This window comes from Quercus lobata, chromosome 8 (genome assembly GCF_001633185.2).
Source record: "Quercus lobata isolate SW786 chromosome 8, ValleyOak3.0 Primary Assembly, whole genome shotgun sequence".
Taxonomy (NCBI): domain Eukaryota; kingdom Viridiplantae; phylum Streptophyta; class Magnoliopsida; order Fagales; family Fagaceae; genus Quercus; species Quercus lobata.
In genome coordinates this window covers 51,499,751-51,516,435 of record NC_044911.1, presented here as the reverse complement: position 1 = coordinate 51,516,435, position 16,685 = coordinate 51,499,751, and the positions used below count along the sequence as shown (strand labels likewise).

The 16,685-nt window shown below is 36.6% G+C and overlaps 2 protein-coding genes across 2 annotated transcripts; one reads left to right on the top strand and one right to left on the bottom strand.

Annotated features, from left to right (window-relative positions):
- Nucleotides 1-682: 682 nt before the first annotated feature.
- LOC115957040 (probable carboxylesterase 9) lies at nucleotides 683-1,729 on the bottom strand. The gene has a single exon (XM_031075283.1). The coding sequence runs from the start codon at nucleotides 1,727-1,729 to the stop codon at nucleotides 683-685; it is 1,047 nt and encodes a 348-aa protein (XP_030931143.1).
- A 1,254-nt stretch (nucleotides 1,730-2,983) lies between these two features.
- LOC115957038 (probable carboxylesterase 9) lies at nucleotides 2,984-3,985 on the top strand. Its single transcript, XM_031075281.1, has one exon. It carries the CDS (start codon nucleotides 2,984-2,986, stop codon nucleotides 3,983-3,985), a length of 1,002 nt encoding a protein of 333 aa, XP_030931141.1.
- Nucleotides 3,986-16,685: the final 12,700 nt, after the last annotated feature.

Below are 16,685 nucleotides of genomic sequence, written 5' to 3'. Positions count from 1 at the left end.
TCGTGGAAGAGTTGGGTTATTTTTTCTTAAAATTTAAACTTAATTAAATAAATAAGTAAAAATTAGTGATGCGGAAAATTGTGGAGGCTCAAAAGCTTATATGATACAACCTAAGGAAGCCAACCATTGGTCAAACATCTTTGGTTTTTAATTTATATATATATATATATATATATATATATATATAAAAGATTGTTACCTTAGAAAACATGCTATGACATTAATTGTGCTGTTAGACACATCGTTAATTTTATTTATTTATTGGATAAACAAGAGTATCCAAACCCATGTGTGTTGCTTATGCACACAAGAAGTGTATAATGTGATTTGTATTTTTATTTTATAATAAAACATACAATGGCATTAATTGCACCATTAGATACGTCGTTTTATTTATTTATTGGATAAAAAAGGGTGTATCCAGACCCCATGGAGGTGGCCCCAAGATGGGAACAAGACTTCATGAGGGTGGCTCTAAAATAAAGATAAGAGGTTTCGAATCCAGAATTTCTATTTTATATATATTATGAGACTTTAAGAACCACTAAGCCAACTCTTTGGAGTTCATACGACACATTGTCAAGGCCTAGTAGTTTTGTAATATAATAATTATATATGATGTTGCACACCTTATTTGACTACCAACATTGACAGAAAACGATATATTGTAGGAAACCCATAATCATCGAAACATGAATTCTCTAACAATATTTAAAAGTTCATTGGCCCGTCTAGGGTCCACGAGATCAATATTGTGGAACCCATAATCATCGAAACATGCCTCAACCTGGACCCCACACGCTACCAACATCTCCACAAACTCCTGTTGCCGATCAATCATCGGGTCCCCACTAAACCCAGTAACCAAACACCTTTTTAGTGTACTAATCATCTGCTTGTGTGGGCCTTGCACCATGGGATTACAATACCGATGGTCCCGATTAATCGATTTTGGCAAAGCAAGTTCCCACAATAGGTCGAGCACAGGCAGAGGCAAAATCTCATCCGTAGCGTATCGCAGCTCTGATTCAGTTCTTTGTATACCTCCAAGCATGGGTTGGTTCATTATAATCCCAGCAATCTTCAATGGCTTCAATTTCATCAAGTCTGTCTTTAAACTCGAATATAGCATGATGTTTCCACCACATCCAACGCCGTAAAGATAACACCTCGAGAAGTCTCCGTAGTCTTTGAGCCACTGCTCACCATTAGGGTTTGTGGCTTGTTCTTTAACCCAGTTGATAGCATCGACAGCATCTTCGTACTGCGCTGGGAGTCGACTCTCGGGTGCTAGACGATAGTTCACGGAAACAACAATGGTGAGAAGCTCGCTCGCAATTTCCTCACAGTTTGTGTGGGCATCAGAGTCAGCTGCACTTAAGAGAATCCAGCCACCATGGTGGCAGTAAATTACAATGGGAAGTCGAGCGATGGTGTTGTCATTATTGGAAGGCAATTTTGTTGGTCGGAAAATACGAACCCATGTCTTAGTTTTGACGTTGAGAGTGATGTCTTTAGAGACCACAGGGTCCCCATTGGGGTTTGCCTCGATTGTGGGGCGGGCTTGGCCTCGATTGAGCGTACCATCTGGGTTGAGCTTGATGTTGAGGTGGTCGTAAGGGTTGAATCTTGACCTTTGTGTTTTAGTATTTTCTTCTTCTTCTTTGGAAAAGTAACTGTAATTGGAGGAATTTCGCATATTGTTTTTCGCATATAGCCATGAACCCATTAAGAAGACGAGTTTAAATCTTTTATCCTACTCTTCTTGCTCTATTATATACTTCACAAATAAAAACATATTATATGTCCATCTAATTTATTAAAAGCTAAATTTATTCATTCTATTATTTCAATTTCCTAAAATAAATAAATAAATAAATAATCCATCATATTTAGGTAATTGAAATAATAGAAAGCATAAATTTAGTATTTAATAAATTAGATAGACATATAGCATGTTTTTATTTGTGGAGTATATAGTGGAGAAAGAAGAGTAAGACAGAAGATTTGAACTCTAAAGAAAACGTATGTACGAACAAGTTTGAGTTTTTTTTTTTTGGTTTCTTTTCTTTGTATTTTGAAAACGGTTATTATTATTATTATCTTTTTTAATTTTTATTTTGTCATTGTTATCATGTTAATGAAAACATCGGATATGTATTGGCTTTAATATTTGGGACCATCAAAGTTGGGTAATATGCGTTGTTTTCCATTGTTGAAAATGTCAAAGATGGGTTGTTAATTTCTTTATTCAGAGCAAAAAGAATAATTTTAGTATCATATAAAATTAACGTAACTTTGGTCACAACTATCTTGCATTGTAGATTGTGATTGGTTACAAGTCATCTTACGTAAACTTATCATTTTTTATCTACCAGTCACTGTTACATGGACAATTATGGTATTTTATATGGTCTTAAATATTTTTACAAAAAGGGGTAATGTGGTAGACTAGAGCATGGAAGTATCAAACTTTTGAACCCGAAATTTGTTAAGAACTCTGTCAAATTCGTGCTGTTGATGGTAGTTTTTATAAACCAATGAATAGATTGAAAGTTAAAATTATTTGACCTCTAAATATTTTTTTCCCAAAAATAATTCAAACTTTTATTTCTCACATATTGAATCATTTCAAGAGATAAAGCGGACTTCACCGGAAAAACCTAAAAATCCAGTTAAGGATGTAATTACCATATATTTTTGAGAGCGATTATCAATATATATACATACATATATATTTTCCTTTTAAAAAAAGTTGTTAAGGGTCTTGGCCCCCTCTCCTAATATAGTTTCCCTCCTTACTGGATACCGTTAGAAAATTCCAAAATTTCAAAATATTTTATTTTCCGTGGTTGCAAAATTGGATTTGCTCCCGTGTTTCTGTTACATATCCAAGTTCACCACCAATATTTATGCTTCTGAGAAATTTATTATTCAACTACGTACATATATAACCTTGAATTCTTTGAATCATATGCCAGAAATGAGCAATCACAGTCTCATAGATTATCTGATTATGTCGTCTGATCCCTACCAACACTTTCAAATTGCTCACAATACTGATGGCACTCTGACTCGATATATGAGGTTGCCAAAGACCAAAGCAAACCCAGTGGCCTCTCCCGGAGACCCTGTGCTCTCCAAGGATCTCATTCTCAATGCCCAAAACAAAACCCGTGTCCGAGTCTACATTCCGACACCAAAACTTTCTTCAAATGATGGCATAAGGATTCCCATCATAATTTTCTACCCTAGTTCTGCATGGATTCTTTTAAATTGGGACACTACCCTGGTCCATTTACAAAGCTCAAAGCTCGCATATCAAGTTTCTGCCATTGTTGTTAGCGTTGAATATCGTGTTGCCCCAGAGAATAGGCTCCCAGCGCAATACCATGATGCAATGGACGCAATTCTTTGGGTGAGAGAACAAGCATTGGATCCAAACGGTGAGCAATGGATTAGAGATTATGGAGATATTTCAAGGTGTTATCTACATGGAAGTGCTAATGGTGGGAATATGGTATTTTTCGCTGCGTTAGAAGCAACGGGAATGGAGTTGGAGCCCTTGAGGATTGCTGGGAATATAATGAACCAGCCCATGTTTGGTGGCATGCAAAGGACGAATTCAGAGTTACAGAACTATGGGGACGTGATGTTGCCCTTGTGTGCACAAGATTTGGCTTGGAAGCTCTCGTTGCCAGAAGGTGAAGATCGAGACCATTGGTATTGTAATCCGATGGTGGAGGGCCCCCATACGAGTGCCATTAGTAAGCTTGGTAGGTGCCTTGTGATTGAGTCCCGTGGGGACCCATTGATTGATCGACAACAGGAGTTTACAACCATGTTGATAAGGCATGAGGTCCAAACTGAAGTGCAATTCGACCCTTTGGGGTGCCATGCGATCGAGATCATAGACCTGGAATGGGCAAATGCTCTTGTGGAAAGGATTAAACGCTTTATTGTAGAAGCAGAAAATAAATCATGAGTCGCAAGAGCCTTTTAGCTCAATTGATTGGCATCTATTTAAATTTTTAATGGAGATATCTAAAACTTAAACCCTCTCTTCCACAACTATCAAATTATACATAAATTAATTAATTTAAAAAAGAAAAACCTTAAATTTATGGTGATCCAAGTAAGTCACATTAAATTTATGGTTAGTCACACTAATTAGAGGGAAAAACCCAAAATAGATTTCATTATTACTAGCTTTCTTATGCAATGCATGTTTTATATTAAAGTTGAATTACAATGAAAATCAAACTAAACCCAAATTAACTTTTAATTGTAGTCTAATTTAGTGTCAAGTGTCTATTTTAATTTTATTAACTTCGGTAAGCCGGTTTTTGTGCATATTAGGCTATCCTAACTAATGCAACTTTTACCACCGCATACCCTTAATACGATAGTCACTCCATAAGTATAAGTGTTTATGGGGTGTTGAAGGGGGATAAGGATCAAGATTCAAGTCTTCAAGAGGAGTTTCACACATATATACATTTATTAGATTATATTAGAGTAGAATTTCTATCTTATAAAAAAAAAAAAATCTAACGCAACTTTTCCTATGCTATAGCCCTTGTGTTTTGTAGTTTTAACAACCGTAGAGGCCAGTATGATCCCCGGACCGGACCATGGTCAGCAACAAAATTTTGCCTCAGAAATAAATCAAAAACTATCGAACTGAATTGTGTGGCACCGCATGACTCTTCTTCGTTATCAAACTAAAAAAGTAGATGCTAACGTAAATGCAACAAGCATGAATGAAGGGAAAGCTGTTGTGAATTAAACAAAAATGAAAGAGAAAAAAAACATTGTTATCCACACAGTACCGTGGGAAAATTTCGCCCTAAATTTTTGGAACTACATTATTTTCATGGTTACAAAGTCTGGATCTGGGTTTCTGTTATATATACCCAGATTCACCATCAAAATTTTCATACACCTAGAAATTTATTACACATGTAGAAAACCCAAAATTCTTCCACCTAGAAATTATTAAACAAGCAAAATCGATATTATGTCGTCTGATAGAGATCCCTGCGACTACCTTAAAACTGCTTTAAATCCTGATGGTACTCTCACTAGATTTGTGACGTTCCCAAAAAAGAAGGGCAAACCCCATGGCCTCTAATGGCGACCCTGTGGTCTCCAAGGATCATACTCTCAATGGCCAAAAGAAAACCCACGTCCGAATCTACATGCCGGCCATCAAATTGGCTCGAAATGATGACATAAGTTTCCGATCATAATTTCCTACCCCCTTTCGAGTTGGTACCTTTATTTATGGGATACTGAAACGATCTACAAAGCAACTTCGAAGCTCACATCCGAGGTTCCTGTTATTGTTGTCTCCGTTGGCTACTACATTGCCCCAGAAAATAGGTTGTCAGCGCAACATCATGACACCATGGAAGCAATTCTTTGGGTGAGTGAACAAGCATTGAATCCAAAGGGTGAGCAATGGATTAGAGATTACAGAGAAATTTCAAGGTGTTATCTACATGGAAGTGGTTGTGGTGGGAACATAGCTTTTTTCGCAGCATTAGAAGCAACGAGAATGGAGTTGGAGCCCTTGAAGATTGTTGGGAATATAATGAACGAACCCATGTTTGGTGGCATGGAAAGGAAGAAGTTAGAGCTGCAGAATCGTATGGACCCTGCCTTCCCATTTTGTGCATATGATTTGACGTGGGAGCTCTCATTGCGAAGGTGAAAATTGAGTCCATTGTTATTGTAATCCTATAGCGGAGGGCCCACACACAAGCGCCATCAGCAAGCTTTGTAGGTGTCTTGTGATTAGGTTTCATGGAGACTTGATGATTGATCTGCAACAAGAGTTTGTAACCATGTAGGTGAGGCATGGGGTCCAGATCGATGTGCTGTTCCACCATTCAGGGTTCCATGCAATTGAGATGGTAGGCCCGGAATGGTCGAATGTTGTTGTGGAAATGATTAAAGACTTCATCGATGAAATGGAAAACAAACCATGGGCCAAAATGGCCAAATGGCCATAAAATCGTAAGTATATAGTTAGTAGACCCAGTTTACAAACATTATAACTTACTAGCATCTTGAGTCTCAAAGACTCGATTTTGGGACTATAAATCGAGTCTTTGAGGCTCGATTTGTATGTTTGGATCAGTTCTGATGTGGCATTTTTTTTACGTGGGTGTCCACCTGAAAATCGAGTCTCTAAAACTCGATTTCTAACCCAAAATTTTTTTAAAAAATTTTAAGTCTGTACATGCCGAAATACCCAAAACAAATTTAAGAAACCTCACCGTTACGTAGATCAGATCAGATCAGAGGGAGAGAAAGAGAAACTCACTGCTACTCAGATCAGATCAGAGGGAGAGAAAGAGAGAACCTCACCGCTAAACCTCACCAGCGCGGCCTGGGGCTCGCGCGGGCCTAGGTCGCGCGCGGCATGGGGCTCGCGCGAGCCTGGGTCACTGGTCAGTTTCTGGTCATGCCGCGCGCGCCTGGGTCTCCGATCTCGATCTTCTCTCTCTTTCTGTTTCTGGTTTTCTTCTTTCTTTTTTTTTTTTTTTTTTTTTTTTTTTTTTTTGTTCTCTGGGTTTTTCCTCTGATGCTTTGGTGTTTGGTCTGAGTTGGTCCTATTTATAGGGCTTAGAAATCGAGTCTTAGAGACTCGATTTTTATGTGGTCCACGTGGAAAAATATGCCACACATAAGATGTAATTAGAGCATGGAAATCGAGTCTATGATGCTCGATTTATAGGCCAAAATCGAGTCTTTGAGACTCGAGATGCTAGTAAATTATAATATTTACAAACTGGGTCTACGAACTATATACTTACGATTTTATAGCCATTTGGCCATTTTGGCCCAAACCATGACTTCAATACTTTGTTATTAATGTGGTATTAATGTTACTAGAATTGTTACTAATGTGGTATTAATGTTAATAGAAGTAGTACATTTACAATATTTTCACTACAAATCATAAGTAGTAACTTGTTATTGGTTTTAATTTAAATTCATCACTTAAATTACTTTTTTTATTTATTTAATTATAATAGTTAGTAATAACTTATCACTTAAAATTTGTTGTAAAAGTGTCATGAAAAAATTATGAACATAGCATTTCCAGTTAAGTTTGTACAAAAGGTTGAGTAAAAAGAGGAAAATCCTCTAACCAAATTTGAGATCCCTTCGAAACATGATCAAACATTAGAAGGCTTGATTTGATTTGCTAATATATATATATATATATATATACTTGAATGTACCGCATTTTATCTGAATAGGAAAAATGTTTATGTGACAAATAAATTGCATTATTGGCAAGTCTAATATTAAAAAATCAAACTCAATGCTAATGAGTCTAAATTTTATTGGCCACTTCAGCACTTAGATGTAAAAAAGAAAAGAAAAAAGTCACATCAGCGTTATATGCCAGCTATGCAATAATTAAAATCCAAATTAGTTTTTGATTATTGTCTAATTTTGTGCCACATATCCATTTTAATTTTCTTAAATTTAGTACTAAGTGACATATTTATAATACTTAGAGCAAAAGTTGAGATGATCAACTCACTCACTTGAGCATTCACATTCAGATTTCTAAAAAATATCTATTTTACACTCTAAAATGCTATTTTATCTATTTTATCAACTCATTTAACAATATTCAATATCCCATTTCTTATTTTTACATAGACCATAATGTAATAATATAAAATGAGAGAGAGAGAGAGAGAGAGAGAGAGAGAGAGAGAGAGAGAGAGAGAGAGAGTTAGAGATCTCGATTTGGATCTTATGATCCTAAGATTTGATATCCCTAAACCATCCTAGATCTCATTAGAATCTCAACTAAAGTAAAATCCGTGTGGGATCCTGATCCGAATCTTAGGATTTTATAGGATCTTGATCTCATAGTGATACTAAAGATCCTCTGATATAAAGGAAATTTAAAAAAAAATAATAATAAAAAAGGACTCCAAATGTTTCGAGTTGATAAAAAAAAATGTTATAAACAAATTAGCCTAGAAACCTTAGCCCAAATTGATTTAAAAAAAAAACATATATAAAAAAGGGAAAAAAATAAAACCTTAAGGCTCACGGTAGTAATAAGTTGTCACCTTAACGACTTAACCTAAACATAAAACAAAAGATAAGTGAAGAGACTAGCAAGACTACTAGAGAGTTGAAAGCAAGTGCAAGAAGCTAAGAAATCTGATAGTGAGGCCACTGTGAGAGAAACCATCAACAACAACAGAGTTTTTTTTTTTTTTTTGTTAAAATAGTAATTCCGTTGTTAGTTGCTTTCTCATGATATATATTGGCTGTCAATTGCTTAAATTTTATTGTGATTAATAAAATTAGAATTGATATAATTTGGTACTACTTTTTATTAGTAATTTCAATTATTTGTGTCAAAATTTACTTTTTTTTTTCAATGCTTCTTTAATATATGTTATCAATTATAATTATGAGTATTTTTTAGTATTTTTTTAATTGGAAAGTAGGATCTTACGATCTTCATGCCAATCCTACAATTTGATTCCCAAACCCTCTCATAAATACCATGTAGGACCTTGATCTTGACAACTACAAAAGTGATAATAAAAATGAATAAAAAATAAATACAAACTTGCTACAATAGTTGCTATAAATACAAACTTACTGTTCACATTTGCTAAAAAGTTATTTTATTTATTTTATCTACTTGTTTAACAATAGCCAACATCCAATTTCTTATTTTTACATTGAATATAATTAAATAATATAAAATATGTGTGTGTGAGAGAGAGAGAGAGAGAGAGAGAGAGAGAGAGAGAGAGAGAATAAAAATGAATAAAATATAAATACAAACTTATTACAATAGTTGCTATAAATACAAAATTACTATTCACATTTGCTAAAATATTTTAGCAATACACACCTAGGTAAGGCTCAATTTGAGTGCATGTTTTGCTAAAATAACCATTTGGGGGTTTTATACCCCCAATGCTAACGCTCTTAAGTACTAGTTCAATGTTTTTATGTGTATAATATGTTACAACATATGAAAGTTTTAATGTAAAATTAGAATATGTTACATATGAAAGTTTTAATGTAAAATTAGAAGTAACTTTAAATTTTCTTTTTTCAGGAAATTGAATCCTAAATTTTGATATTTCTTAGATGTGGTGCAAGGAATACTAAAATTTTTACTAGATAACCTTTATAAATGAAACTATCGTATTTTTTTTTTTTTTTTTTTTTTATAAAAAAAAGTAATTCATACCTACATTTATTATGTTATAAAATTAGTCATACACATTTATTTTTATAGTAGTTTATAGAGATTATATATAATTTTGTAATAATTTTCTTAGGACAAAGTTTAGTTACAAAATTGGTTGTAGTTTAAGGTTACAATCTTACTCAATATCATTAACATTACTACATATTTTGAAAATCTAACTGTTGGATTGCATGTTCTTTATGCTCTTAATATATATGTCAAATTTTGTGACAATTGGATATTATTTACTATATGATCTATAAGATTATATTTTATGCATAATTTTAAACTACAAAAACTTGCAATTCAAACAATTTATTGATAACATAACTATTTATTTTTAATTTTCTAGAAATTTTGTAAGTATGAATAATATAAAAAGAAGATGTAATCAAATAGTGGATTTGTCAAAATTCATCTCCAATAAAAAGATATTGAGTAAGGTTGTGGACTTAGGCTACAACTAATTTTGTAGCTAAATTTTGTCATTTTTTTTTTATCCCTTGTATAGAAATGGGCCAACTAAGAGGAAGTAAAATAACTATGAGCTAAATTACTTGTTGGCTATTAGAAAACTATTTCGTTAATGATGCAAGATGAGATCAATGATCAAAGCAGGAACTCAAGGTTGAAATCACTATTTACTCCATATGTCATTACACCACATGTAGTTTCAGTATTATGTATTGTTAAACTTCAAGTAGCTTAGTGTATAGTCTTATTTATTTATTGAAAAATACTATGATTACATAAAGTGACAAGTTATGACAAAAGTTATGTATTTTTATGTAGTCCTAATATTGCTCTTATTGATTAGTTATAGCTTGAGTTTGAGACACATGTCTACGTCATTAGTTAATTAGTAGTGCCTTGTTGCAGTGGGATTTTGGTTATTACAAGGAGTTGGTTAAGTTTTTTTTTATTTATTATTTATTATTATTATTTTTTTTTTTGTAAATGACACTTGGAATTAAACTACTGAACAATAAGTCTGTTACAACAAACAAGGCGAGCTTTATCTCTAGCCAGTAACTCAGCCACCACATCTGGTGGGTTAAACAAAAAGTGAAAATATGTTACAACAAGTTCTTCTCCCATCCAAGCTTACCAGTCAGCACAGCCATTTGCTTCCCTAAACACGTGTGCCACCGAGGAATTAGGGAAGGTCTTTATCAAGTTCTTGCATTCAGTTAAAAGAAGTTCAAGCATTAGATTGACCACTGAAGGTCTTGAAACAAGCTGAACAATAAACTCAGCATCCATTTCAATACAAATGTTCTCAATTCCTAGTTGCTTTTCACGGTAAGTCCATCCTTAAGAGCCCATAGTTCTGCCATTGTGCTAGAAGTGTTACCAAGCTTCCTTGCAAACCTAACTATCCAATCGCCATTGCTGCATCTTAAAACACCACCTCCACTAGCCTTGATCGGATTCCCATACATAGTCCCATCCGTATTAAGTCTCACCCATACCCTAGAAGGCTTGGTCCATTTCACTTGGACTTGCACTCTGCTAGGTTTGGTAGGTCCATTAGGAACAACTGCATAAAACTCCACTCCCTTTTTTAGACAAAGAGCACTCATGCCCTCTTCCATTCTCCTAGTTTGGAATATTGCCTTATTTCTATGCAGCCAAATGGTCTAGATTGCTTGTGGAAATAAGATTTCCATGGCACACGGGGTCTTGGAACATTTTGGAAGTTCTGCAATACTTCTCTAGCCAAGCTTCCAAGTTCAAACCGAAAAAATCCTAGTTATCTTTCTCGAATCCCAAGTCCTTCCACATAGATTTAGCCACCCTACAATCCCTAAGGGTATGGAGAATGGATTTAAGCCCTTCATGACATAACTCACACGTCGGGTCAAGATTTAACCCTCTTGAATCAAGAACTTCCTTAGTAGGCACGCTGCGATGAGTGCACAGCCAAATAAAATTTTTATTCTAAGGGATGTGCAAACTTTCCACACCCATTGAAGAGGACTAGTGTCGAGGTTCAAGAGGTTAAACCCTTTAACTATGAGATAGGCTGATTTAAGGGAGAAGGAACCATCCTTAAAGAATGCCTAGATTAGGATGTCTTCTTGGATAGGATTTGCTGCAATGGGGATGCCTTTAATCTCTTGTAAAATTCTGTCTGGGAGGCTGAGTGAAATACTCTCCACATTGGCAAGCAAGCTTTTGGCCGAGAGTCTGTCTTCCCCTTCAACTAAAGGGCCTTCAATTTGATTCCCGAGGGGTCTAGAAGGAAGCCAGAAATCTTCCCAAGCACTCACACTCTCTCCATTAGCAATGGACCATTTTAAGCCTTTATTAAAGATAACCCCTCTCTCCTTACAAGCTTTCCAAATTCGAGAAGCTGGTTGTTTCCTAACTTCCCCCCTTAGCCGATGTGGGGTAAGGTATTTACAAGTAAGCATTTGAGCCCACAGCATATCCGGACTAAAGGCAATCCACCAACAAAGTTTAGCCAAAATTTCAGAATTCCTAGCTTTCATTTCAAAGATTCTGAGACCCCCCAAAATGATTGGGTAGGTGTCTTTGTTCCACCCAACTAAATGAATTTTCTTCTTTACCACTGTAGATCCCCAAAGAAAATCCCTCGTCAATTTATTCACATCCTCGCAAACCTTGACAAGGAGTTTGTGACATTGCATAGCATACTCAAGTATTGAGGTCACCGCTGCCTTGATGAGCACTAATCTCCTCGCCGATGATAGACACTTAGATTTCCAACCAGCTAATTTTGCTTGAACTCTTTCCACAACAAATTGGAATTCATTACGTCTCCTCCCCTTGTGGATTATTGAAAATCCAAGGTATTTTCCGAGGTTGTGAGTTTCACAAATCACTGTTTGGTTCACTATCTCCATTTTTTATTCCACGGTGACATTAGGCGAGAAGAAAATTTTAGATTTCTCCTTGCTAATTTTTAGGCCTGTAAGCTTGCAAAATTCATCTAAAACTTCAACTACAACCTCGATGTTACTCTTGTCAGTTTTGGCAAATAAAAGGAAATTGTCAGTAAAAAAAAAAAGGGTGGGAAAATCTAGGTCCACTATGAAACGCCTTGATCCTCTTCCAACTCCCCTCCTCACACTTCAAGTCAATTAAGGTACTCAAGAATTCCATGCAAAGAATGAATATGTATAGGGAAATCAAATCCCCTTGCCTCAGACCACAAGATGGGAATATTTCTCCAAGCTGATCCTCATTAAAGAGCAAAGATGCCGTGGTAGTAGAGATGCAACTTAAAATTAATTCCACAGTATCTGAATGAAATCCCAAGCTTACTAGCATACTTCTCATAAAACTCCATTCTAATCGATCATAAGCCTTCTCAAGATTGACTTTGATTATCATGAAATCTTTCTTTCCTTTTTTCCTCTCAATTGTGTAAACCAACTCTTGAGCAATGATAACATTGTCAGTGCCTTTTCTTCTTGAAATGAAGGTTGTTTGGGAAGGGGAAACCAGGGTAGGCATAAGGTGTTTCATACGATGCACTAGGATCTTGGTCACAATTTTATAGATTGTGTTGCATAGGCTAATCGGCCTAAAATGGTTTATGGTTTCTGGTCCAAGTTGTTTTAGGATGAGGGCAATCAAAGTCCTATTGAGGTGTTCAAGAATTTTCTTTGTACGAAAGATTTTTTTGACTTCAAATTTTACAGACTCTCCCACAATCAACCAAAACCTTTGGAAAAATCCAGCATGAAGTCCATCCAGCCTTGGAGCTTTAAACGCTTTCATGGAGTTTAAAGCAAATAGGATTTTGCGTCAGAAGGGGCCTCTACCAAGTTATGAGCTTCCGAATCAAATAAGCAATTCCCCCAAATAGGGATTCGGTTTGGGGCTTTGTGGCATACTACCTGTTCAGTTCTGTACAACCTCTCAAACCCATTAGTAAAAATATCTTTCAACCTCTCAATATCTTCTTGCCATTCACCATATGCATTCATTATTCAATTAATCTGATTATTGCTCCTTTGGATGAGGGTGGATAGGTGGAAGAAGGTAGTGTTTCTCTCCCCTTGGATTAACCAATCAGTCCTCACTTTAATCCCCCATAACTCTTCTTGCAAGGTCATAATCTTTTCAAGCTCCTCCGATAACCAAGAGTGCATGTTAATTAGTCTCTAACTTGGGTTTTGAGCCATGGCCTTCTCCACCCTTAATAGTCTAGCCATGAGGTTTCTTTTCTTCCAAAATGTGTTTCCAAACTCCTCACTTTCCAATTTCTAGCTTTATGGGTAAAGATGTTGATAGCACCTCTGATGTTTTGCTAATTCCCCTCCCAGGCTTCTTTGACAATAGGAGGAAACCCTTCGTGACTGAGCCATATCGATTGGAATCGAGAAGGCCTTTCACCGAATCTATTGGGAGGGTTATCCAAAGATAAGAGTAAAGGGCAATGATCAGAGTTAATATATGCTAAGTGTTTGACAAGAGCCTCAGGAAAGCAAGACTTACATTCCGGGTTCGTCCAGACCCTGTCCAATCTCCCTTGAATTAATCTAGGAAGGTCTCTTTTGTTAGTCTAGGTAAACTTAGGTCTCGTAAATCCCAAATCAATTAAGTTGCAGAAATTCATACAACTTGTATATTCCTCAACCCTCCTTCTACATATCCCATTACCTCCCATTTTCTCATCACCATAAACTACTTCATTGAAGTCTCCCATATACCTCTCCAATAGGACTTTTAAATTGCCCCACAATAAACATCTTTCTCTAAACCGTGGACTACCATAAATTGAACTTAAAAGCTAGGGTTGGGAAAGGGAGCTAACTTGGACAATGGCATGAATTTTTTGTTCCGTAGCTAGTAGAATGTCCATGGATACAAAATCTGATCACCATAGAAGCCATATCCTGCCAGCATAGCCAATGGTTTCCATGGAGTATGCTCCACCAAAAGGCAGCCTTCTAATGATCTCATCAACCTTAGGACCATCAATTCTAGTCTCCGTAATCACAAAAATAACTGGTTGGTGCCACTCTACCAGGTCCATCACAATCTTTCTGAATGTGGGCTTCATTGCCCCTTTACAATTCCATATTAAAATGTTCATGATCGGATTAGGGGAAATGTGAAAATCAAAGCATGTCAGGGATGGCTCCTCCCCTATCTCCTTTAATTTCCATGCTTGCCTCAGTTTTTTCCTCTCCCTGAGTACACGTGGGAAGAGGTTCACAAAATGTTTTAGAATGCCAAATTGAGCTTGGTTGCTAAGGATGTCCAAAGTACATGCAATGGTCGGCATCGAGAATTGGAGAAGTTTGATTAGGGATAAGTTTCCCATTACCACCATCTCTATTGGCCGTTCCAGCAGAACTTTCCTTTGTACGATCACCGATTCCAGATGGATATTTTCCAAAGCACTTAAGAGATTTTTCGTAAAGGTGCATCTAGGATTACTTCCTAAGCTACGTAGACAGAATGCTTACTAGAGGCTGAAATTTTGACTTGTTCATGAGGAAGTGCCAATACGGATTTGGCATGGTGATCCAAGCTTCATCCTTCATTGGAAGATATCCCAATTGAGCACTCACCTCCGTTAGGGGAAAAATGTTTTTCCACGCCTCCATTGCTTCCTCCTCATACCAGCCTATGATGTTTGTTGGGTCTCTTTGAATCCCTTCTATTGTTTTGCCGCCTAATGGAATTACTTTCCCTCTGAGAAATATTGCCCATTTCTCCATTGCAGGTTCCATTCTCTTCAACTCTAGCACCAAACTAAAAATTTAGGCTTAATGGGGGCAAATTGCCTTCAGATGTGGTATTCATTGAGTTAGTGGGGCATGTGTCACTACCCCATCTCTTAGTGCTTGCGTTCTCACCATGGGTTACAGAACTTTTACTTTGGTATAGCTTCAGGGGCCCATATTTAAACAATACCAGCTCATTCTTTTTTTCCTTTTGTACTAGTTGGTTCCTATGGGACTGGCTTTGTTAGGAATGGACATGTCATTGCTCCCTCAGCCCATTCTCAGTGTACGCTTTTCTCTTCCCATCCCTTCCTATGTCAGATTTTGTGTCTCGAGATGCCCTTTGCGTGTGCCAATTAGCTACTTCCCCATTCCTACCCGTTACTCCAATAGAAGTATTAGGCTCACGTGAGCTTCCTTGGTTCCTATAAGGTCTATTCTTTCGTTTCACAACCATCCAATCACCATACTCCATCCCAGCCATCCCAGACTCCCCAACGTCTCTCTATCACTGCCTTGGGACATGATCATACTTGTGTTAAGGTTTTGCTATTGCTCGTTGCTATTAGGATTGTTTGGTGATGATTTCAGTTTTTTGATTATCGTAGGACAACCCTCTTTCCTATTACCTATGCGTTCGCATGCAAAGCATATATCATTTATACCTTCATATTGCACTGCTTGGATCATCTTGCCAGTCTTAGTAGATTTTATTAATGGTTTTTATATGTTAATTTGTACACAAATTCTAGCAAAACAACCCCTTTCCCCATGGATCATGTGGGAGTCAATCCAAAGCATAGGCCCAATGGTGCTTCCGATTTTCTTAAGAATAATGTGGTCATAAAACTCAATAGGTAATTTGGGTAGTCTTATCCACACTGCAATTGATGAACACGAAACCTTTGAGGCCTTGAATTCAGGTTCCCATTGTCTGATAGTTAAGAACTGTTGTCTAAAAAACCATGGCCCTCCTTTCAAGACATCATCAAGGTTAGACTTAAGATCAAACTTGCTCAGGAAAAAATCGTGCTCAAGATCAATGATGTCCATTCTGCCCACTGGTTTCCACATGACTCTCAGTCTAGATGACAAGTGCATGAAACCACATTCCTACCAAATGTGTTCACGATAATGGCCTGCCCCCAGGGTTCTCTGATCCTGCGTATTTCCTCCTTTGACAGCTTCAATGTAGTCATCCCCTCGCAAAGTACTTCCTCTACCTCATCAGACTCTATCTCCTCCTCCATTGACGTTTCGAATCCAAATGCTTGTTCATAGGCACCCGGAATGGATCCCACAAGCCGGTCTTTGTAGCTTCCACGATGGTAACCACTCCTATCATTCTTTTCAAAGCCATTCCTAGAGGCTTCGCCCATCGAGTGAACGTCTTTATACTTCTTGGTACTCCATTCCAGTGTATCTTCCTCTTCAGTGCTTCTCCCTCAAGTCATGTTTTTTTCCCCTCAATTAAAATTTATATTTTGTCTCTTGGTTAAGTTGTTAGTTCTCTATTTGTTTCGAAGTTAATGTTTTCTAGAAAATAAATCATTTTTCACATTCTGTTTGTCTCGATGGAAAACCTTATGTGGAGATAGCTTTCCATATTTTCTCGTGTTTGGTAGTATAAAAACATAGGTCAAAGGAAAACTATCGCTTAACTTCCTTTATTTAACAATTGACATATGAGGCTGTTGTTTTCCAATAAAATCTTGTGGGAA

Excerpts from the sequence above, each read along its gene's own strand:
- LOC115957040 (XM_031075283.1), bottom strand. The coding sequence starts at position 1,729 with ATGGGTTCATGGCTATATGCGAAAAACAATATGCGAAATTCCTCCAAT.
- LOC115957038 (XM_031075281.1), top strand. The coding sequence starts at position 2,984 with ATGAGCAATCACAGTCTCATAGATTATCTGATTATGTCGTCTGATCCC.